The sequence below is a fragment of the Leucoraja erinacea genome, chromosome 14 (genome assembly GCF_028641065.1).
Source record: "Leucoraja erinacea ecotype New England chromosome 14, Leri_hhj_1, whole genome shotgun sequence".
Classification (NCBI taxonomy): domain Eukaryota; kingdom Metazoa; phylum Chordata; class Chondrichthyes; order Rajiformes; family Rajidae; genus Leucoraja; species Leucoraja erinaceus.
Window position 1 is genome coordinate 27814149 of NC_073390.1, and position 24751 is coordinate 27838899.

At 42.2% G+C, this 24751-nt stretch overlaps 1 protein-coding gene across 5 annotated transcripts in view; it reads right to left on the reverse strand.

Moving 5' to 3' along the window:
- Positions 1-20673, reverse strand: part of farp2 (FERM, RhoGEF and pleckstrin domain protein 2) — a 144433-nt gene extending 123760 nt beyond the window's left edge. For 3 of the 5 annotated variants that reach the window (XR_008724562.1, XM_055645928.1, XM_055645924.1), the window contains exons 1-2: positions 20549-20673; positions 15386-15607 (exon numbers count right to left, since the gene is read on the reverse strand). Coding sequence is in view for 4 of the 5 variants with exons in the window: in XM_055645928.1 (XP_055501903.1) it covers positions 15386-15580 (195 nt within the window). In the remaining variant the exon portion in view is untranslated. Of the gene's footprint in view, positions 1-15385; positions 15608-20210; positions 20360-20418 lie in introns of those variants that run through there. The other 2 variants (XM_055645926.1, XM_055645927.1) reach the window with 2 other exon arrangements.
- Between the last annotated feature and the right edge of the window lie 4078 nt (positions 20674-24751).

A 24751-nucleotide genomic window follows, 5' to 3' on the forward strand; every position in this document is an offset into this window, starting at 1 on the left:
GCAGCCTAACCAAAGTCCTATAACACTGCATCATGACTTCCTGACTCGTAATTTCAATGCCCCTAGCAATGAAGGCAAGCATACCATATGTCATCTTTACTACCCTATCTACATGTGTTGCCACCTTTAGTGAGCTATGAACTTGGACTCCAATGCTGTTAAAGGTCTTGCCATTAACGGTGTACGCTCCTTACATACAACCTCCCAAAGTTCAACACACTTGCTCGAGTTAAACGCCATCTGGCATTTCTGTGCCCATTTCCAGAGATGATCTATATACCAGTGTATCGTCTTACAGCCTTCCTCGATGTCTGCAATTCCTCCTATTTTGGTATCGTCAGCAAACCTGCTCACCAACTTATCTGCATCTAGGTTATTTACACAAACAGCCAAAAGTCCCAGCACTGATCCCTTAGTCACAGACCTCCAGCCAGAATATCTACCTTCCACCACAACCCTGTCTTCTCAGAATATGCCAGTTCTGAATACAGACAAACAGGTCACCATGAATCCCCTACATCCCAATCTTCTGGATGAACCTACCATGAGGGACTTTATCAAATGTGTAAGAAGAAACTGCAGATGCTAGTTTAAACCAAAGATAGACTCAAAAAGCTGGAGTAACTCAGCGGGACAGGCAGTACCTCGGGAGAAAAGGGACTTGACCCAAAATATCACCCATTCCTTCTCTCCAGTGATGCTGCCTGTCCCGTTGAGTTACTCCATGTCTTTTAATGTCTATCTTCGGACTTTATCAAATGCCTTATTAAAAACGTATATAGCACTCACCGACCTACCTTCGTCAATGTCCTTTGTCACCTCAAAAAATTCATTGAAGTTAGTGAGACAGACCTGTCACGTACAAAGCCACGCTGGCTTAATTAGCTAATTAGCCCATTTGGATACTTCAATCTCCAAATGGCCTGCACTGTGGTTACATTTCAAGGGAACCCTCAATGTCAAAGTCAAATTTAAGAATGCTCATGGTTAGTTGTTAGAAATTAATAGTGCCTAAAGGTAAATTACAAATGGCAAAGCCATCCTGTCTGAGGAAACTGCTTTAGTTGATTATTTCAACTCAACTTGATTGTTGTTTGTGCAACTGCTGCACATTTAATGAGGCTTCACAAATTTAGTTAACATATTTTCAGATGATACTAAAAATACAAAGAGCAATCCTAGCAGATTTCATGTAACAGTACTCCAGGCTTGTTGATTTACAGGAATGTAACTGCTGGCAATCAGACAAAGAAGCATCAGGATCCAAATAATATGTTAAACATAAAGCAAAAGAGAAAATGTTGGAGGAACTCAGTGGGTTAACTGCCATCTGCGGAGAGAATAGACAGACAATGGGTTTTTTTGGTGGGGGAAGGGAGGGGGGCAGAAATCATTCTTCACAGTTGATGTCATGGCTGTACTGTTAATTCCCCTTCCTCCACCAATGACAAATTGATTAAGATAGGGAACAGCACAGTGGTGCAGCTGGTAGAGCTGCTGCCTTACAGCGCTAAAGATCCAGGTTTGATCCCGACCTCATGCGCTGTCTGTGTGCACTTTGCATGTTCTCCCTTTTACCACATGGTTTTCCTTTGAGTACTCCATTTTCCTCCTACATCCCAAAAACATTTAGGTTTGTAGGTTAATTGTCCTCTCTAAAATTGCCCCTGGTGTTTAGGGAGTGGATAAGAAAATGGGTTAACAAAGAACTAATGTGAACAGGTCTGTATGGAATCAGTAGGCCGAATATCGTATCTCTAAACGAAATTAAAACAATGGGTGCAGATAGCCTGGTACTTGAGCAGCTAACACACTGGTTATTAGTTAGGCCTCAAGCAAGGATGAATGAACGAGTGATGAAAGAGTCCCCAATCCAGGTTTGTTAAAATGTGAACATTGCTCTCCTAAGGAGCAGAATGCAACAATTTTGATGTGGATTATGCTTAAAGTTATCAAAATCAAGAATCCATTAATACATGGGAGAGCGGTCCCTACTACAATCAGTATCTATCATGCTGTATATCTCAACTAAACTAGATGCTGCCTGACCCATTGAGTTGCTCATGCACTTTGGCTTTTGTTCAAGATTCTAGCATCTGCAGTTTGTTGAGTCTCCAAGAAATATACGCCATTGCTCCAGAGTTTAACTTACTATTGAGTAAGTGGCAGCTCCACAAGAAAATTAGATGCAGAAAAGGCTCGAAACAAATCAAGCGATGTGCGGTCAGTGGGCACTGAGATAAGCAATCAATCATGATTTTATTTAACGACAGAGCAGATATGAGGAGCCAAGTAGCCTACTCCTGCTTATGGTGCCTTGTATCATGTTCAGTAACCCAAACTCACTAACAGTCCACAATGAGATTGCAAAGTGTCCCGTGCACAGCATGGTGTCAGACATCCCAGACTCAAGACATCAACAACTTATACCTCGACCAGATCACTGGAATAGCTTCCAGTTGCATGCTCATTGCTTCAAGAGCCTAATACTTTAATACTTTCAGCCTGGGCATGCACATCCACATCTGATAGCCCTATGATAAGCACCTGCTTAGCCATTCAGCACCACTCCTTAACCCAAAGGACAAAAGGATTGGAGAGAAATGGCAAGTGCAACATCGATTCCAAATTAAGTCACAGAACCTGCTCAAGGGCATCAAATATTTACAAAGCTGATCTGACATACAAGGGCTCAGCAGTAAATGCAACTTGATTCCAATTCTCATTTAGCTTTGTGATTCTCTCCTAATAAAACCACTAAACACCCAAATAAAATTAGCAATCCCAAGATGTTTGTCTGCATATGAAAGACTGTCTTAAACAACAGCTTTGTACAATTAAGCATTATTACCCCTCACCAATGGAAAAATTGAAAACCTAAGATTAGATTATGTTTCTATACCTTGTAGAGACCGATGATTTAACTAATTCCAAATGGCTCAAGAAAGCAAGTATCACCAAAGGTTATCAATAGTAGCCCACAATCTGATTACTGGGGTGAAGCATTCTCTCTCATACAGCAAAGAAATCAAAGTTCAAATTGATCAGGAGTTACAAAGTGCAGAAACCACAGCATTCACCTTTGTAATTAAGGTCCAGTTTTATGTCACTATTGTCACTGTCCTTTAAAATGTTTGGCAATCTAGATATGCTCATTTGGACAACATACAACACAAACATTAAGTTGTTAGGATTTGTAACAGATTGGAATGCTCTCACCCCCTGCCAGATGGCTGTTATGGTCCATTTATATTAGGAACTGCTTCATGCACGCTCAGCTGTTTGGAAGAATGTGTTTCGCATTTGCAGAACTATAATATTTCACAGCAGAGAGCAGCCAGACTAAAATTAAATTTTCTTCATTGGCTGCAGAAGCAGACGGTCAAGGAACATAAATTCCCTAAATCCAAAACAAAAAGTTCAATTTACATTCTCAACTTGAGGTATTATTGTTGGAAAGAACATTGTAAATCAACAAATTTCTACAGTTACCTACATCAGCTAGTAAATAAACTTGACACTAAACCAAATTTGCAAAAGAGTGAGGAAGAGCAGGCGAGTATAATGAAATTAAGTATAATTCTATATCTTAATTTAGAACATTAGAAGACCCCTAATCCTAGGGGAGATCCATTTCTGTTTGCTGGAAGGCATCTCAATATGGTGCAGAATTGTTAAGATTTCAGGTCAAAGATCCTTCATCATAATGGCTCGGCTCAGATAACTGTCCCATGCATGTTAACTGCTTCTCCTTCCACACGTGCTTACCGACCAACTTAGTGTTTCCAGCAGATATGACAGCATACGAGTAGTGTGAAAAATAGGGCTAGCATTTCAGGTTGATGGCCATTTAAACAAAGCTTAAATGCAAGGTTGAGAAATAGCACCTCATCTTCTGACTGAACGCAGAAATTCCTTGTTCACATGAAGCTTATAGAATACACAAACTACATATAGTCAATGAGAAACAATAAACACGAGTGCAAAGCAGCAGAATGGTACAAGAAAAAAAACTAGGATTTTAACCAGTTAATCTAAGAAATTTCATATTTTAACTATTATGCATGAGAATTCCTGAAGTAGAAATGCTTTGCTTCCAGAGATGTGCATCAACAAGGTGAGAAGAGTTTTATGAAAAATACCTTCCGAGACCCCCCAGTTCTTACTGCTGATGTTTAAAAATATTTTTTGCATGTTCCTTTCACGCATTGCTTTAACAACCTTACTTTCTCCTAGATCATCAAGAGGCACCTGCTATTGATTCTGATCATTTTGCCACATGGGTGATCATTTTTCCATTGTCTCCATTGTAATACAAGGGCCCTTTGTAAAGCATGATGCATTTCCAGAAACACCATTCTGCCATGATAAATGGTGGCCTGTTCCCAATAGGCCATCATTCCAATAGACCATCAAAAATGGTCTCTGTAAACAGCAGCATTTTTGGAGAAGGTGATAGACATCTTCATTGGCAGATCTGCATTATTTGGATTTCAAATATATTAATAATAACAATTAGCATCAATTTCTCCTTAAATAAATCATATTTATATATGATGTACATATAATTTATGTTTGTGTTTGTCCAAGTCTACGCCTGTGATTCTGTTGCAAACAAGATTTTTAATTGTACCGGTACTTCGTGGTACTTGTGCATATAACAATAAATTCAACTTGACTCCTGCTGCTCCCCGACATTAAAAATATATTTTGTAAAGCAAATAGCTTTGTAACCTAAACGGGTTAAAATGTATTAAACAAAACATTGCTAAATCAAGTGATTTAGCAATGTCCTGTATATCAAAGTCCTGTATATACAAAGTCCTGTATATCACTGTGGACTTATCAATTCTCTTTTGCCTCTTCCTGTACATTTCACTTCTTAAAATTCCTAAATAGACTAAATATTTCTCAGCATTCTTCAGTTAGTAAAAAAAGTAGTTTGCTTGTATTGTCTTTAGGCTTTTATTTTTTTGATTAAAGCAATAAACTTGAAAAATGCAAAATAAGTTGGCCAATGAAAGAATGGGACCTTTATGAATTATGGACGTGTGCAACTATTGTGGAATCATCTTGCAGCATTCACACTTGGCACATTCTATACATTAGACCTTATGTGCAGTATTATATTTTGCTTCTAGTTATAGAATGAGGCCAGAATTGGAATGGGGGAAGGGGGAATTCACAGCTTGGATGCCACAAGCACCAGAACTTTTAAAATGTAAGCATTTAAAACCAAATTTGTACTCAAGACTATGCCTATTACAGTTATGTTCACTGGCTCTCTCCTCTGACTGAATGAGAAAGAAAAGAAGAAAAATTGAATCAAAGCCCCAAAATAATTTATTTAAGATGGAAAGGATATGCTCCAGGCCTGCTTTTCATCATTACTAACAGTTTTATTCCCATCGTGACTAGGAGGGGGATTTTCTATGAAGCAGCCCATTAGGGAAATCGAAAAAAAAAAAAAATTTGCCCTCTGCATTTTGCAAGTTTTGTACAAATATTATTGAATAACAAAATGGAAAGCACACTGTGAGCAATTAACTCGAGCAAGTCTTAACCAGGTTCCAGCATAGCCTTCAGCAAAAAAAGTGCTGGAAGAACTCAGCAGGTTACACAGCATCTGTGGAGGGAATGGCTAGATGATATTTCAAGTCTGAAGTAGAATCCTGACCCAAAATGTTGCTTCTCTATTCCTCCACAAATGCGTTCTCCCCAGCTGAGTTCCTCCAGAACTTTACTTTTAGCTCAAGATTCAAGAATCTGTATTTTGTGTCTCCAGCATAAGCCTTCAAGAGTTTAATGCTAACTCTTCAGCATTAAACAGGTTTACAACCAGAATGAAACTAACGCACCTTTTTTTTTAAAAAACGGTACAAATAAATGCAGTATCAGCTCATAGGAAATTGATTCAACCTATAGTGAAAGTGGGGAGGGTGTTTCTAGAATGCCAGTGTGGACATCCAGAAACAGCAGATGGGTCACCTATCCTTTTTCTCCAGAGAAGCTGCCTGAACCGCTGAGCTACTCCAGCACTTTGTGTCTACCTTTGGTATAAACCAGCATCTGCAGTTAATTGTTTCCACATTTTGGCTTAACTCTTCTGATGTTCTCCTGGCAGAACTCGCTCGCCCTCTACAAATTTAACCTCATCCAAAGATCAATGGAGACACAAGAGACTGCAAATGCTGGAATTGTGAGTTAAAAAAACAAACTGCTAGAGGAACTCAGCAAATGTGGCAGCATCTGTGGAGGGAAGTGAAAAGACAATGTTTTGGATGGGACCCTTCTTCAGACTGGTGGTTTAGAAAAGAGACAGCATGTAAAGAAGTTAGTAGCAGTGGAAGGAAGGAAAGGAAAATGGGCGACACAAATTAGACGGGGTGGGAGAGGTGTGGATGGAAATAATGGAGGAGAAGGAAAGAACTAGGTGATGGGAGTAGAGGAACTAGGTGAAAGCGGGCAAGGATTGAGGTGGGGGGACCTAAAATGTTCACGCCATTGGGTTGTAGGCTACCCAAGCAGAATACAAATTTGCATGTAGTCTCACTCTGGCGATGGAAGAGACCAAGAACAGTCAGGTCATTGGGAAGAACTAAAATGTCCAACCCCAAGTATCAGCAGGCCTTAACACATGGAGTACGTGTTCAGCATAGCGGTGCGGTCACCTGGTTTATGCTTTAAGTCATAGAGTTGTACAGTACAGAAACAGGCACTTTGACCCACCTTGTCCTTGCCGACTAAGTTGGCATATTGGGCTAGATGACAGCATTTAGCCCAAAAGCTCTTAACCCTTTCTATCCATATATCTTCCAACGGTCTTATAAATGTTGTAATTGCAACTGCTTTCATAGTTTCCACTGGCAGCTCCTTCCAAATACGACTACCCTCCAAGCTTGGTCTCACCAATGTAGAGGTGGTCACTTTAAGAGCAGTAAATGCAGTACACAAGTTTGGAAGAGGTGCAAATAAATCTGTCAACCTGGAAGGGCGGTTAGGGTCTTAAATGGAGGTGTTCTTCTTTAGATAGGGGCCCAACCAATTCCCCTCAACTAACACTTTCCTCCATCTGGCAGAACTCCATTTCAGGGGACAGATCTCTGCTAATAACCCACCGACTCCAACAGCTATCTTTAATACACTTCCTCCCACCATCTTTTACAAGGTCGTCGTCCCTTTCTTGCAGTTTCTCAGTTGCCACTGCATCTGCTCTCAAGATGAGACTGTCCATTTGAGGACATCTGAAATGTCCTCGTCCTTCAATAAATGTGGTTCTCCCCACCATCCCCAACAGTTGTGACTGGAGCTCCCACCAGCATCTCCTCAGTTTCCTACAGTTCTGGTTTTGTCCCCGTCCCCAGACGGTACAGGGATGGTTTTGCACCAGTCCTTAGATCCCACTCCACTAACATCTGCATCCAACACATCATTCTGTTTCCACCAAACAATCCCACCACCAGTAACATCTTACCCTTCCAACCTCTTTAAGCTTTCTGAGGAGACCAATTTCTCCATGACTACTCGTTTCAATATTCCTCACCATCCATCCCTCCCCCTTTCCAGGCACTTTCCCAGTCACCACAGGAGATTCAACACCTGTCCCTACACTTTCTCCCACACATCTATTCAGGGACACCAATAGCCCATCTAGGCAAGACAAAAGTTTATTTGCAACTCTTCCAATCCCATCTATTGCATTCAATACTCTCGATCTGACCTACATCATAAGAAAAAGTGCAGACTACCAACTGTTTTGCTAAACATTTGCGTTCTGTCCATCAGGACCTGCTGGAGCTCCCAGTTGTTAGCCATTCCCCTCTCCATATGAACCTGTCTGCTCACTGCCTCTTCCTTTGCCACAGTGAGCCACATACAAACTGGAAGAACAACACCTCGTATTCCATTTGGGTAGCCTACAACCCAATAGGTAAGTAAATAATTAATTTATTAGCCAAGTATGTAAAGAAATTCTCATGAATATTAAATTCTCCAATTTCAGGTAATCACCCCCCCTCCCCTTCTACCTTGTTCCTCCACGTCATGCCCCTATGGTCTAGTTCCTTTCCCCATGAATCTCCCACCTCACTGTACTCCAGGTAAAGTAAGGTTATCCTACTTCTGGTGTACTGTGTGTAGTTCTGTTTGCCCCATTACAGAAAGGATGTGGAGGTTTCAGAAGAGGTTTACCAGAGTACTGCCGGGGTTAGCAGGTATTAGCTATAAGGATTGGATTTTTTTTTCTCTGGAACATTGGAGGTTGAAGGGAAACTTGATATATATATGAGGCATAAGATGGTCAGAGCTTTTTTCCCCAGGGTGGTAATCCCCAGGGCATCGGAAATGTCCTCATTCTTCAGGGAACAGGGGTTCCCCTCCCCTACTATAGATGAGGCTCTCACCAGGGTCTCTTCAATACCCCACAACACTGCTCTCTCCCCATCACCCCACTCGGAACAAGGGCAGAGTCCCCCTAGTCCTCACCTTCCACCCCACTAGCCGTCACATCCAACAAATAGTCCTCCGTCATTTTCACCACCTCCAACGTGACCCCAACACTCGCCACATCTTCCCGGGGGGGGGGGTAGATGGGAAGACCTCTCTCTCTCCGTAACTCCTGATCAATTCTTCCCTTCCCACCCCGTCCCCGAGCACTCTCCCTTGCAACCGCAGGAAATGCTACACTTGTCGCTTTACCTCCCCCCTCGACTCCATTCAAGGACCCAAGCAGTCGTTCCAGGTGCGACAGAGGTACACCTGCACCTCCTCCAAACTCATCTATTGCATCCGCTGTTCTAGATGTCAGCTGATCTACATCGGTGAGACCAAGCGTAGGCTTGCTGATCGTTTCACTGAACACCTCCGCTTGGTCCGCATTAACCAACTTGATCTCCCTGTGGCTCAGCATTTCAACTCCCCCTCCCATTCCGAACCCCACCTTTCTGTCCTGGGCCTCCTCCATGGCCAGATTGAGCACCACCGGAAATTGGATGAGCAGCACCTCATATTCCACTTGGGCATTCTGCACCCCAGCGGCTTGAACATTGACTTCTCCAATTTCCAGTAGCCCTTGCTGTCTCAGCTCTCCCTCAGCCCTCTGGCTCCTCCGCTTACTTTCTTCTTCTCCCCCCCCCCTGCAACAGTTTGTCTACCTGTGGTAATGTCAAATATTAGAGGGCATAGCTTGAAGGTCAGAGAAGAAAAGTTTAAAGATTTGCAGGGCAAGAGTGATGGTATTTAAGACATATTGCGATAAGCAGATAGATATGTAGGGAATGGAGGGATATGGATCACATGCAAGCAGAGGAGACTAACTTGGCATCATGCTCAGCACTGCTCCGGTGTTGTACTGTTCTATCTTCTAAGCATTAGACCTAAGCCTTTCTAAAATCTGATGCTATAACTATATTTCAAAATTAATCATTTGGTAACTTTGAATTTAAGTTGGTTGCAGATCACACAAGCATTGAACAACAATAGATTCAAGGCATAAAATTGACCATTCCAGTTACTCTGCTCCAAAACAAAAACAAGAGTTAATCTCAACTATGTGAAAAATTCAGAAAAACTCATGTAATTTTTCAATTTCAATTTGCATTCTCAGTTCTGCTCTGGCACTTGAATGAACAATTGCAAGAAGCAGTCAGCCTCCTACTTCTTTCTCATACACCCCAGTGGCTTAGATTTGTTAAAAAGGACATACAATGGAAACATTAATCCACATTTTTTGAATTACAGTCAGTCGGACCTTAAATGATTACAATCTCCCAATCACAGTTTAATGAACTGATAGCATTCTCTATTGCCAATGCAATACTTCAGTTTCAGGCATTTCTTTTTCAAGATTCCAAAGCCAGTGAGATAGTGGAAAAAGGGAAAGAACAGAAACCGATTAAGAAACAATCTACAAATTTGTTTTAAGGTGAGAGTGGCCAAGTTGAAAAGAGATGTGCAAGGCAATTTTTGTTTTACACAGAGAGTGATGAGTGCCTGGAACACGCTGCCAGGAACAGTGGTTGAAGCAGATACATTAGTGGCATTTAAAATACTTTTAGATAGGCATATGGATATGCAGGGAATGGATCGAAATGGGTTATGTACAGGTAGATTAGTGATGGTTTTGGCATCATGCTTTGAACAGACATTGTGGACTGAAGAGCCTATTCTTGTGCCATACTATTCTATGTACAAAATAATTGGCAGCACTGAGCTTCCAACTGTTCTGCACTCTCTGGTTCAAGGGTGGATGGTGTGTTTGTGACGCCGCAGGCCCCCCCCCACCCCCGCCCCCCCGCATTGATGGGACGGGACACAACGGGTCCCACTTGGTCTAGTAACCATTAAAACTCTGATTTTGGATGTGTGTGTGTGCGCGTGCGTGTGTGCATTATTTCTCAAGTTATTAATCAAAATGTTCAAAAATGTAAAATAACTTAGAAAATGAAACCGCTGGCTTTGGCTGATTTACGTCACAATGGTTGCACATTGTGCTCACGCGCTGAGAGTCACATCGCCCGGCCGTGCCGATCTGCCTGCCTGTCGTCTGCTCGCGCTGCGACTGATCTCTCTCTATCACTCTCTCTCTCTCCCCCCCCCCCCCCCCCGCACCCCCACCAAAACGGGCCCCCCTTGGTCTAGTGTACTCCTAAATCCCTCTGTTCTACAACACTCCCCAGAGCCCTGATCCTGCCCATGTAAGTGCTCCCAAAATGCAATGCCTCCAATTTTCCTGTATTAAATTCCATCAATCATAAGCCCACATTCCCAACAGATCAAGGTCCTGCTGCAAATTTTGACAGCCATCTTCACTATCTACTATACCACCTACTTTTATGTCATCTACAAACTTGCTAACCATGCCATGTACGTTCTCATCCAAATTATTGATATAGATGATAAACAGCAATGAGCCCAGCACCAAACCCTGAGGCACACCACCAGTCACAGGCCTCCTGTCCAAAAAGTACCTTCCACTATCACCCACTCTTTCCTACCAATGAAGCCAATTTTTCATCCATTCAGCTATCTTGAATTGATTGAATTGAATACTTGGTCACATATGACAAGTCACAGTGAAATACTTTGCTTGCATACCTTGCCACGGTATGCAATTAGCCGCCCATAAAAAGGGTTACAAAGTTACAAATCCCCCTGTGCCAGTTCCCCCTTTGATCTTTGGCTAAGGCCTCAGCTACTCGGGATTCTCTCCTCGATCCCGTGGGATCTAACCTTCTAGAGAAGTCTACCATGCGGAACCTTGTCAAATGCCTTACTAAAATCCATGTATACAATGTCTACAGCTCTGCCTTCATTGACCTTTTAGGTGTGAGACACAACCTCCCAGATACAAAACTACGTTGATTATCCCTAATCAGCCTTTGTCCATCTAAGTGCATATATATCCTATCCCTCAGAATACTCTCTAGTACAGGGGTCATCAACCTACGGCCCCCGGACCGAATGCGGCCCATAACCTGAAATCATCCTGCCCGCAGGCGATTTTTTCCCGTAGTTATCCGGCCCGCAGACTTCCGTCATCTCCGGTACCCTGAGGCCGCAGCGCACAGGCACGGTGACGCAAGGAGGCCTGCGCTGGCGGCCGCAATGGCTGAGCCGCCGAGCAGCGCCAACACCACGCTCTGGCTGTACCACATCCTGCACAAAGCCGCCAGCACGGCCGCGCACCTTCTGTGTTTGGGCTTCACTGTCGGGATCCAGGTTGTCAATAGGCCAGGGACAAGTGAGTTTGAGTATTTGAGCCACCGCCTTCAGGACAGAGCCAAGGCAATGGTCCCTAGGTGCGCCATGTTCATGAGCGCCCGTAACTAGGTGCAATGCTCCGGGTGGTGTCCTCGAAGGGGCGGGATCTATGTGAACACGTGATTTGATGCCTTCCATCCGGTGCAGGATGGGGCGGGATCCATGTACACACGTGATAGATGTGGCCCACCATCCGCTCACAGACAGACAGGCGTCCTGGCCTGTATGCAGAACAAGGTTGCTGACCCCTGCTCTAGTGTGATAGCTATGACCTTCAGGACGCAGCCAGATTGGTCAATGATGGTGCTACCAAGTCACACCTGCCAGTGGATGGTGATGTTACTAACGCAGAGCACATGCGGTGCTCTTGCTACATTTAGCATTTCTTCCAAGTATTGCTCAACATATTGAGCACTTACTGAGTAGCAGAAGGAGGACAATCATAAATTTTGTTTTCTACGTTTAACTTGATACCATGAGACGTCATTGGGCCTTGAGTCAGTACTGCCTCCCACTGTGCATGACTATACACCCTCTCTCTAGCAAAACAGGCACACCCAGGAACTGATGGAGGAGGGCATCGTCTGCAAGCACAACTAGGTCAGGGTTTCAGACCAGCCTTTGGTACGTGAAATACTCAGATGATAACAAGTTTGTGTGATTGGAGACCACAGGTCAATCCACAAACCTAACAAATACTTAACACCCATAAACAAAATAGTGCTATCAATTTTCTGACATTACATCAGCACATTATGGATAATAGTACACCACCGCTATTGCACAAAATACAATTTTCATTAAACCCGTCATTAGTGTGTCACTGACCCTTCAAGTTATATGAAACAAAGCTCTTAAAATCATAAATTACCAGGAACATGGGAGCTTATATCTTTTGCATTTTGTATATTGTATATGTGATCTTATATACCAGAACTGGTATATAAGATCACATCTAGGAAGCCTTCTACTTTATCTAAAGTACAACACGCACGTTTAGTTACAGTGGAACCTCAAGATTCCATATTTCATTGTTTTTTTAATACAAGTGACAACACAATTTGCTTCTATTTGTCTGTGCCGGTCAAGACTAAGAAACCCAGCGTGTGAGTGTGAAATATACATCTTCTAGATGTGCTGGGACACATCCTCAGTGATGTGAGGATGTTTCGGGTCTCACAACATCAGACACCCTCGCCCAGGCGACCCAGCCGGGGTTGATCAGGCCCTGACTTGCGTCCCGGCAGCAACTGCCCACGTATCAGCCCTCTTAATCCAAAGCCACCTAGTGGCTTTCTCTGCGAATTCGCTTGCGGATTGAATGGCCCACTTCTTTGCCAGCCCCAGAATGCCCAACTGGTTGAGGACTTTGCAGAGTGAGCGTCCTGCAAAGCCTCTACAGCCCACCTCTATGGGCACAACGTAATAATACTTAAGACAGCAATATTTCTGCCTCTACCACCCTTTCCATCAGCAAGTTCCAGACCTGATCACTGTCTGCATGAAAACCTGTTTCTTTATCTCTCCTCTGATCCATCCACCAATTATTTTTAATCCGTGCATGTTTTTATTTGATCCTGTGTTGAAGGAAATATGCCCTTCCTTTTTATTCTCAGCTAAGTTAACTCACAATTAAACCTCTACGCAGCATCCTCTGTGGCAAAGTAACCTCATTCTTTCCTCAAATCTATTCTACACATTTTTCAGTGCAACAATATCTTGCCCGTGACATGGCAACCTTTATTTTACACGCAACTCAAACTGTGGCCAACTAGCATTGTATACATTTCCAGCATAACCTCACTGTTCTGCCCAACTGATCAGACTATATTACACAGGCAAAAATACCTGCATTATGGAAGGTTTGTGCTCCTAGAAAACAGGCCATATTATAGAACATAGTACAACACCAGAATAGGCCCTTTGATCCAAAATGCCTATGCTGGCAAGATGCCACGAGATCTCTTATCTGCCTGCACATATTCCACATCCCTCCATTTCCTCAATATGCAACGCAAAAGTCTCTTTAATGCCATTATCGTATCTGTCTCAAACACTATCTCCAGCAGTGTTCCAGGCAACTCACCAGTCTCTGTGTGAAATAAATTGCCCCGCACATCTCCTTTAGACTTTCCCCCTCACATTAAAACTATGCTTGATTTCTGCAACGCAAAATTTTGTCATCTACACATGAATCAAGAAAAGTAAACTGAAACAAAAGTGCGTGTTGATTTATTTACTTTTTTCCTGCATATGTATTCAAAAGAGAGTTAGATATAGCTCTTAAGGCTGACGAAATCAAGGGATATGGAGAGAAAGCAGGAATGGGGTACTGATTTTGGACAGACACAAAATGCTGGAGTAACTCAGCGGGACAGGCAGCATCTGCAGTTCTTTCCTACTGATTTTGGATGACCAACCATAATCATATTGAATGGTGGTACTAGCTCGAAGGGCCGAATGGCCTACTGCTGCACCTATTTTCTATGTTTCTATGTTTTTATTTAAATTTCATGTGTGTATTTTATTCATATCTCAAACTTTTGGGTAGTGAGTTGTGAGCTATGCAACGGCAAATGTCCATAACCCGAATGGCCATAACACAAGGTCACCTGTAATCTTCTTACAGCCTAAAGCCTGCCTCCTCACTCACAGCATCTGCAAACTACTGTACAACACCCCCAACATCTGCCTACATCATTAAAATAAATGTTAAACAGCAGTGACAATAGCCTAGCAATCACAAAATTACCCATCAACCATTACTGTTTGTTTCCAGCCACTAAGTCTATTTTTTATTCTCCCTTGGATTCATGGGCTCTAGTTTTTGGTAAATATTGGTCTATTACACAAGAATTTGTAAAAAGTCTTCCAAAATTCATGCTGACCAAATCAAATACAGCCTCTTTGTTAACGACTGATTTTTTTTTGAGGGGGTTAGACAGATCTTTCCCTTATAAGGCCATGCATGATTATCCTTAGTTAATCATCATCTTTCTAAATTATACCTATTATGCCTCAATTCAAATAATTTACTCTAAAATTCAACTGACAGGCCTACAATGACTCAGATTACACCATTATACGTTTTTAAACAACAATAAATGTTAACATCTTCCGGTCGTCGGCCACCATTCACAAAACTGAGTGGATTGATTAATGATAATCAAAATCTCAGCAATTTCCACACATTCAAAAATCAAAACCAGCCAGGCAATTTATCCACTTCCTCCAACCTCCGAACCTCTTTAACTGTTTTATTCCATGCAATATTTCACTTCCTCCGAGTCCATGTTGGTATTGCCTCTTCTTTTCTGAAGAAAGGCATAGTGTTCATTAAGAACCTTATTTATATTTGCCACCTCCAGATATAGATAACCTATTTGATCCCTCCTTGTTAATCTCTGGACCTTTTCATAGTTATGAAACAGTTTCGGATTTTCCTTGCTACACTTCCAATAACAACAGTATTATTGTATCAAATCAAACAGGTGGGAACTCTATCTTTGATCCATCAGTACTTCCTTTCCTCAACTACCATTACAAGCTATATTTTCAATTTCAAAATAAAATACCAATTAGCTCAATTCCTGAACTTTGTGGGAGGAAAAGAAAATAACCTCACCTCCACTTCAAACTGCTCCTGTATATCATCCAACAACTGAACCGTGAGTTGCATCCTTCTGCCATGGGGTTTGAGAGAGGTTGATGTGGTGGCCATCAAGAGACTCTGACCTGGCTCCAGGGTACTAACTGCTGCATTTGTCAGTGCTCCAAGTCGAGCTCCAGGAGTCTGCAAAACCCGATATGTTCCTTCCATCTCTCACCAGGCGACAACACATATAATCTAGGAAAGAGAAAATAACAAGTTTAAACATATTATAATTGCATTTTAACTCTGCAGATAATAGATATTGTTAAAACATTTTACTTGAAAGTTTTTTTTTGCTGAAATTACAGTGCAGTCAGTATGTGAAGTATACAAAAGTAATGTGTAAATATGTAGGCAAAATGTTAGTTACTACATAGCATAATTAGCAATTTCCTGGTGATTATTTATTCCATTTATACTTTAAATGAAACTCGAAAAGTCAGTTTGATAACGATCAGCTTACAATGGCCTTTCTGATGTTAGCAACAACTGCAAAGCCATTGTAAAGCAATTTACAAAGTAGCTCCAAAGTACAAAATCACAACGTCTAGCAACAAAATTGATACCATTTTGCAAACTTAATGGAAATGCAGATTGAGTTTTGCAATTCATCTTTCTATCTTTCTTCATCTTCTCGTCTTTCCGCTGACTGGATAACATGCAACAAAAAAGCTTTTCACTGTATATAAGTGACAATAATAAACTAAACTAACCTCAAGTACTGGCAACATCCTTGAAATACTTCTCTGCATTCTTTCAAGCTTAACAACAGCAGAGTGAACAAAACTGAACACAATACACCAAATGCAGCCTCACCAAATGTCTTATACAAATGTAGTCTAACATCCCAACTTCTATACTCAATATCCTGACTGATGAAGCCAGCCATTCCTGCTCTCCAGAAATGCTGCCTTTCCAATTGAGTTACTCCAGCACTTTGTGTTCTACACAAGATTCCAGCATTTAGTTTAATTGTGATAGGATGGTTCAGTTGCCTGCTAACAGCAGGGAAGATATTGTCCTGAATCTGGAGGTTCCTTATGCCTTCAGATTATACCTTGGTGGCTTTCAGATTTTGCTGATTATTGCGCAAATTACACCATTTTGCTTTTTAGCTACCTTATTTTTTGTTTTATAGTTTTGCCCAATTTCATATTTGTGACTTGCATTCAAATCGGAATCAATTATTTTCGAAAGTTGACAAAATTAGCACCTATTCTGCTGCACAGCAAATCAACTGGCTGAGGTAGAAAACCATAGGAACCGGGACAGCCTTTTAGACCCTTCATGGCTGACCGTGACCCAACTAATTTCTTCACATGTGTAGGAAGCAATTGCAGATGCTGGTTTATATTCAGGACAGACACAAAATGCTGGAGTAACTCAGCAGGACAGGCAGCATCTCTGGAGATAAAGAATGGGCGCTGTTTCAGGTCATTTCTTCACATCCCTTATTCTGTTATTATAAATCCTACAGGTATAAAAATTACAACCAGCTCAACATCAAATGCTGTGCACAGTATATCATTCCAAACCTCTGCACTTCGCAATGTTCATTCACAATAGCCCTGGCTCCAATTTTCAATCTATCCGTCCTACTCCCGGATACCTCAGATAACAGAAATACCCTTTACCTACTCCATCAATTCTCCTATATACATATACAAAAAACTTCAACTGCATTTTCCACTTAATTGATGATTGTTGCACAACTTTTGTTAGCCAGAGCTTATGTTCAGATCTGTGAATCCTTTATGCTTCGGTTTTCAATTTGTACTAATTTGGACACCCATTTATTGTCCCGGCAGTAAATATACTCTGTTTTGCATAATTTCAATTTAACTTTTCTAATCTCTGTTTCATTCTAATAAATCTACAGTACAGTTCTTTCAAAAAAGGTCAATATATGCCACCTGTGGTATGGTGCCAGAAATACTAACAGTGCTCAATGTGTAGTCTAGTCAGGGTTTTGTATAACTTCTATGTTCTTCTATGCTGGGTATAAAGGCCAACATTCCATTGCCCATTTTGATTATATTCTATACTTGTCCTCGACATTTTAACAGAATGGAATTACACAAAGATAAGAGCAAAGTAGCATATGCATCCACAATTCTCCATGAACTTCTACGTCCAGCTTTGCCTTTTGCAAGATATTCTATTCTTAAGATTCAAAGTGCACAGTTGATTTTGGCACTAATTTGCATACTCAAATAATTTAAATTTAACTTTCATTTAAAGCTTCCTCATAAAAACACCTATCATTATATCATTGGTAAACATGGATACATAGATTTCTATTCAGTCTGAAGAAGGGTCTCGACCCAAAACGTCACCTATTTCCTTCGCTCTATTGATGCTGCCTCGCCCGCTGGGTTTCTCCAGCATTTTTGTCTACCTTAGTTTTCTATTCCATCAACCTCGCTATTTATACATACAGTGAACAATTTCAACCTCAAAACAAATGCTTGTAGGGTCCTGCTAGTTTGCTGGTCAAAGTTGGATATTCACCCATTACATCTATGTGCCAGGTCAATAGATAGCTGGAGTAACTCAGCGGGTCAGGCAGCATCTCTGGAGAAAAGAAGTAAGTGACATTGCAGGTCAGAACCCTTCTTCAGACCAGAAAAGTCACCTATTCCTTTTCTCAGTGCAACCTCTATGTAAACCAGCATCTGCAATTCCTACCAACACACGTTCATTCTATAGGGCTATAATGCTATCGGGATCCAACATATCAGCGAGACCAAGGGTAGACTTGACGATAGTTTCGCTGAACACTTATGATCAGTCCACCTTGACCTTCAAGATTTCCCAGTTGCCAAACATTTTATCTCCTCTTCCTATACTGACCTGGGCCTCCACCTCAGTCAGAGTGAGGCCACATGCAAAGTGGAGGAACTGCACCTTATATTTTGTTTGGGCAACTTACAATCTAGTGGCATGAACGTTGATTTCTCTAATTTCAAGCAACTCCTGCATTCCGACCCATCCCTTGTCTCTCCATCCTAGTCATCCCACCAGTTCCATTATTTGCATCCTTGTATCCCTCTCATTACCACACCTTCCCCGGTCATCAATGGGCCATTGTGGATTCCCAGGTCATCTGTTACCAGCCTTGATTTGTTTTGGCTGTTTTTCACCTCCAGTCCCATTCCTCCCCACCTCTACTTACAATCTGAAGAAGGGTTCCGACCCTTTTCTTTTTCTCCAAATATTCTGCATAAGTTACTACAACATTTTGTGTCTAACTCAAGCATTCAGTTAATTTCATATTTCTCCCCAACAGATGCTGCCTAACTTACTGAGTACATTCAATGTCTTTGATGCAGATTTCAAGCATTTTCCCTCTTTTTATATACTAATTTTCCTGGCCTTAAATAAATTTTTGCTTGTATTTACTATGTAAGTGCTTCTACTATAGTGTCACGGGAGCCATGGAAACAGGCCATTCAGTCCACTGAATCGAAACCGACCAGCAAGCAGCAATTTAATTCGGACACCATTTTATTCTCCCCACATTCCCATCACTCCACTCCACCCCCCAGATTATACTACAACCTATACTTTAGAGACAGTTTACAGTGTACAATTAACCTACCATTCCACATTTCTTTCAGAAGTGTGAGAAAATCAGTATTTATGAGCAATCAGAGTGGATGTGAAAACTCCATGCAAACACCAGACATCAGGATTAAATCCAGACATTATAAGCATCTAAGGTAGACACAAAATGTTGGAGTAACTCAGCGAATGAGGCAGCATCTGTGGAGAGAAGAAATGGGTGATGTTTCGGGTCAAAACTCTTCTTCAGTCTCGACCCGAAACGTCACCCATTCCTTCTCTCCACAGATGCTGCCTCACCTGCTGAATTACTCCAGCATTTTGTGTCTACCTTCGATTTTAACCACCATCTGCAGTTCTTTCTTACAATACTATGCATCCATACTCGTTGTGAACTGTGTCACCCTTTGTTATCTCTTAATTGCGTACATAAAAATGACTTGTAACATATCGTATGCAAAAAACAGAACTTCAATCTCAACATCAATGGTAATTTACCTTTCAAGCTGTCCTTTCACATTTCAAGATCAATAAGTACAATCTTTTGGAAAGAATACTTTGCTCTACACATTCCAAGTTTAAGTTGAAAAATGAAATTCTTGCCTGTAAAACTGCACCAAGTAACAATGTCAATGTTCCAGTCACTGTACATATGACAAACACGCTCGACACTTGAGATCTGACGCTTAAACAGAAGTAAACTGTCATGACAACCAAGGCATACATCTCCCATTACAGAACATAATAGGCTAGTTCACACTTGAAGGAAGGTAAACACCATTCAACCCCCACACTTCCTTTTGCTTTGATTTACGTCTTATTCAAAGGATTTCAATTAGAAGTCCTATTACAACACATTTACTCGAATACAATAGTAACACCTCCTGATCTCTGATTCATTATAACTACATAAAATGCAGACTTACACAACTATAAACTGAGTATTTCACATCATATTGGTTGGACAAGACGGTGCAGTTAAATTATTAACATACAACTTAAAACAATCAAGAATTCAGCCAGCAATCCTTTCAAACACTGCTAATATTAATTGTTGAACGTGGAGATTTATCAACAATCAGCACTGATATAGCATATTGTACAAATAACGATGACACATTAAAAAAAATCAACATATGAATAATGATCAATGAACGGTTGACGATAAATGCCGCTTTCGTCACTTTTAACGCCGCGAACGGTCCAAACTGAGTATTAGCAAATAAATATTTACATAGGTGATCGATGGGAGGTGGCATCTGTAGAGTTAACATTTCAGGCTAATGCCTATAAATCAGAAATGACAATTAAACGAAAAGCCTTTAGTTAAAATCATTATGTCCGATCGTGTTGCATAGAAGGGAATTTGATGAGTTGATTGCAAAACGTCTTTGCTAAAGGTATGGCCCCGGCAGACCATCCCTACCCCTGCACCCACTCACGTTGTCTCCCACTATCCCTGCTTTCTCGTTGCAACACGATCCCGATCCCGGGGCACCAGACCTGGACGACGAGCCAGCTCTAATCTCAGGGCCTCATTCCGATCCCAGCCGACGCCTCCCTCAGGCTCACCTCACACCTGGACGAAGCTCCGCTCCCCGCACCCGGCCGCCATCTTACTCGCCAGTTGCGCCACTCGCTGATTGGTGAAACGCTGCGTCTCGTCCGCCCAATTGGAGCCCAACCTCACCGCGGCCGCGCCCTATTTGCCGGCAGCATTCCGCATCCCATTGGCTGACGTTTCGCAGACGTGTCTAATTGGCCAGTGGAATCGGCTCCCTGAATTTTATTGGGTGAAAGTGACGTTGTGATTAAGCTAAGGGGCCCTGCGGACGGGACAGGGGCATTTTGATGGTCAGAATCACCCATCACACTGGACCCACTGGGGATGGGATACAAGTGAGAGGCTGAGAGAGTTCTCAAAGGAGACCCCAGTCAGACATCATTAAATATCGCCAATGAGTATTTCTCCTGATTACTCTCAGTTGATCATGCTGAACAATAATTCGAATTTGGGAGAGAAGGAATGTAGCAAAGGTCGACAAAAAACTCAGAAACTCAGCAGGTGAGGCAGCATCTATGGAGCGAAGAAATAGGTGACGTTTTGGATCTAGATCCCTCTTCAGACTTATGTGGGGGAAAAAAGAAAGGAAATGGCGAAGACAGTAGGATGTGAGAATGGGAGGGAGGGAGAAAGCAAGGACTACCTGAAAGTGGAGGTCAATGTTCATACAGCTGGGGTGTAAACTACCCAAGCGAAATATGAGGTGCTGTTCCTCCAATTTGCGGTGGGACTCAGTATTCCAGGTGTTAACTGCTCTACATCGGTGAGACCAAGAGCACGCTTGGCGATCGTTTCGCCCAACGCCTCCGCTCAGTTCGCAATAACCAACCAGATCTCCCGGTGGCTCAGCACTTCAACCGCCCCCCCCCCTCCCATTCCGAATCTGACCTTTTTGTCCTGGGCCTCTTCCATGGCCATGGCCAGAGTGAGTCCCACTGCAAATTGGAGGAACAGCACCTCATATTTTGCTTGGGCAGTTTACATCCCATTGGTATGAACATTCATGTGCAGAAATCAATTTTAAAACATGCGGGGGGAGGGAACACAAAGAAGGAGGACATAGAGGGGAGAATGGAGCGATTGCACGTTATAACATGCCGCTGCCCCACGCCGCCGACCCATTTTGGCCGCAACCAAACAACCCCAACCCCCCCACATTGCACCCTTCATGTCGGCTCTGTGATGGCTTGGCTCTGACAATTCGCGGAACCTACACTCTTAACGGGAACGTACATATCCTGAGCTTTCTTCAGTACACTTTTAAAAAAATCCCACTTGGCCTGTTGGTCCTTTCCCCTCTAATAACCTGCTCCAGTCAACTTGAGCGAGCTTCTCTCATACCCTCAAAGTTGACCTTACCCCAGTTGAGCATTTTAACACGTGGACCCTCTCCGTCCCTAGCCGTAACTATCTTAAACCTAGTCGAACTGTGGTCATTGGTCCCAAACGGCTCCTCCACGCACACTTCATTAACTTGCCTTCCTAATTACCCAATACTAGATCCAGCGGTGCCCTCTCACATGTGGGGGCCTCCAGATACTGCTTAAGGAAACTCTCTTGAACACTTTTGTGGAATTGCATCCCATTTAAACCCTTCACGCTATGATTTTCCAAGTCTATATTGGGAAAGTTAAAATCCCCTACCACAACAACCTTATTTGACGTGCAGCTGTCTGCAATCTCCCGGTACATTTGTTCTACTATTTCCCATTGACTATTCGGGGGTCTGTAGCACATCCCCAACAAAGTGATCATCTCTTTCTTGTTCCTCAGCTCCACCCATATAGCGTCACTAGACGAACCGTCCATAATATCACCTCTGAACACAGCTGTGACATCCTCCTTAACCAACAATGCAATCCCCCTCCTCTTTTTTCCTCACCCCTGTCTGTCCTGAATCTCCTGTACTCTGGAACATTGAGCTGCCAGTCCTGCACCCTCCCTTAACCGCTGACTCAGGCAGAAGTTTTGAGAGGTATGAAAATCTACTGCTGAGTTCCTATTGAAGTTTTATTTTGTTCTGTGGCTCACCATTTGAGCATCTGCAGTCTCCACTAAGTTTCCATCATCCACATGAGCCTTAATTTTAACTGATTCCATCTTATTTGAAAATGTAATGAAAAGACTGCAAATCTACATTGCAATCTGTTGTGTTAGTTGCATCCTCAAAATTACAGAACATGGATAGTGTACTAAAAAGTTTGGGTAGTTCAGCCATCTAAATTGGCCAAAAACACCTGCACAGGTATTCCTCAATTTAGAATAATTTCTGATTCTATGTATTATAGAATTAGCTCTTTACATTTTTTGCCATAACAAATGAAAATTCAAAGTTCAATCTTCCAGTGGTTGAGTAATCTATCAAAAAAGTAGGAATATTGACACATCAATATCATGTCATTCCCTCCCCTTGCATTGAATAATATTGTGAGGAATAATCTGTGTAAAAAAAGCCATGCTTACAGTCAGAAATGCATCAAAGCATTCCATTAACCACAACATCCAGGTAGCATTTTTGCCTCTTTACATAATTTTATTGTTGCAACCCGTGGACTGCGCTGCTATTGCTACATTCAGGGCTCATTATGTGCAGTGTAATGTGACATGTTATTTCAGAATTACATGGCAATGACAAACCCACCATTCAGGAAGTTAGGAAACCTATAATATCAAGGTCTACATCACAGCATGGGATAATGTAAATTATGCACCAAGAAATGTAGAAAATGCTATCAAGTGCAAACGTATATGGTAACACCACCATTATCCCAGCTTCAAGAAAATGGCTGTCAGGTAGAATACTGAAAGTTGCCACTGCCACCATCACCTGAACACCAATAAAAAATCTGCCACTCACCTTCTCCTCCACCAACTTAGTAAGTAAACCCATCTCAAATTATGAGAGGGCAGTTCAGTCCCTCAAACCTATTCTGCCATTCACTAACCTCAACCCTGCATAGCATGTGATAAACTTTCACTCCTTTAATTTTCACATATCTATGCATTTCCGCAATAACAATAGTCATAGATTTCAAATAATTGCTTACTAAAGATTCAGAACCCTCTGATTAGGTAAAAGAAAACCACACAGAAAAGAAATTAAACTTCAATAATGGTTCCTCCCCTTGGAAATGTTCTTTGTCATTGGAATTTATAATAATAATAGAATGTATCCTAATAAGAGAGGAAGATGTGAGAGTCACCTGCCAGAACAGACAGAAACAACAACAGCGCCCTCTGTCTACTCTGACTGACGACTAGATCATAGAACTAGTCAGGGCAGCATCCAGGTCAGGCAAATAGAAGGCAGCAGTTCCTATCTTTGGTTCCTATTGCTAGTACCACAGAAGTACACAAGAACTTCATTAGGGGGCAGCAATGCGACATGTTAGTAGACAGAAGGACATCAACGGCAATAACTGCCAACGCTTATCCACAACTGCAAAGGCTATTTGTGTAACAAATGCAGGAGGGAAAACAGTTAAGGTAAACATAGAAACATAGAAATTAGGTGCAGGAGTAGGCCATTCGGCCCTTCGAGCCTGCACCGCCATTCAATATGATCATGGCTGATCATCCAACTCGGTATCCCGTACCTGCCTTCTCTCCATACCCTCTGATCCCCTTAGCCACAAGGGCCACATCTAACTCCCTCTTAAATATAGCCAATGAACTGGCCTCGACTACCCTCTGTGGCAGAGAGTTCCAGAGATTCACCACTCTCTGTGTGAAAAAGTTCTTCTCATCTCGGTTTTAAAGGATTTCCCCCCTTATCCTTAAGCTGTGACCCCTTGTCCTGGACTTCCCCAACATCGGGAACAATCTTCCTGCATCTAGCCTGTCCAACCCCTTAAGAATTTTGTAAGTTTCTATACGATCCCCTCTCAATCTCCTAAATTCTAGAGAGTACAAACCAAGTCTATCCAGTCTTTCTTCATAAGACAGTCCTGACATCCCCGGAATCAGTCTGGTGAACCGTCTCTGCACTCCCTCTATGGCAATAATGTCCTTCCTCAGATTTGGAGACCAAAACTGTACGCAATACTCCAGGTGTGGTCTCACCAAGACCCTGTACAACTGCAGTAGAACCTCCCTGCTCCTATATTCAAATCCTTTTGCAATGAAAGCTAACATACCATTCGCTTTCTTTACTGCCTGCTGCACCTGCATGCCTACCTTCAATGGCTGGTGTACCATGACACCCAGGTCTC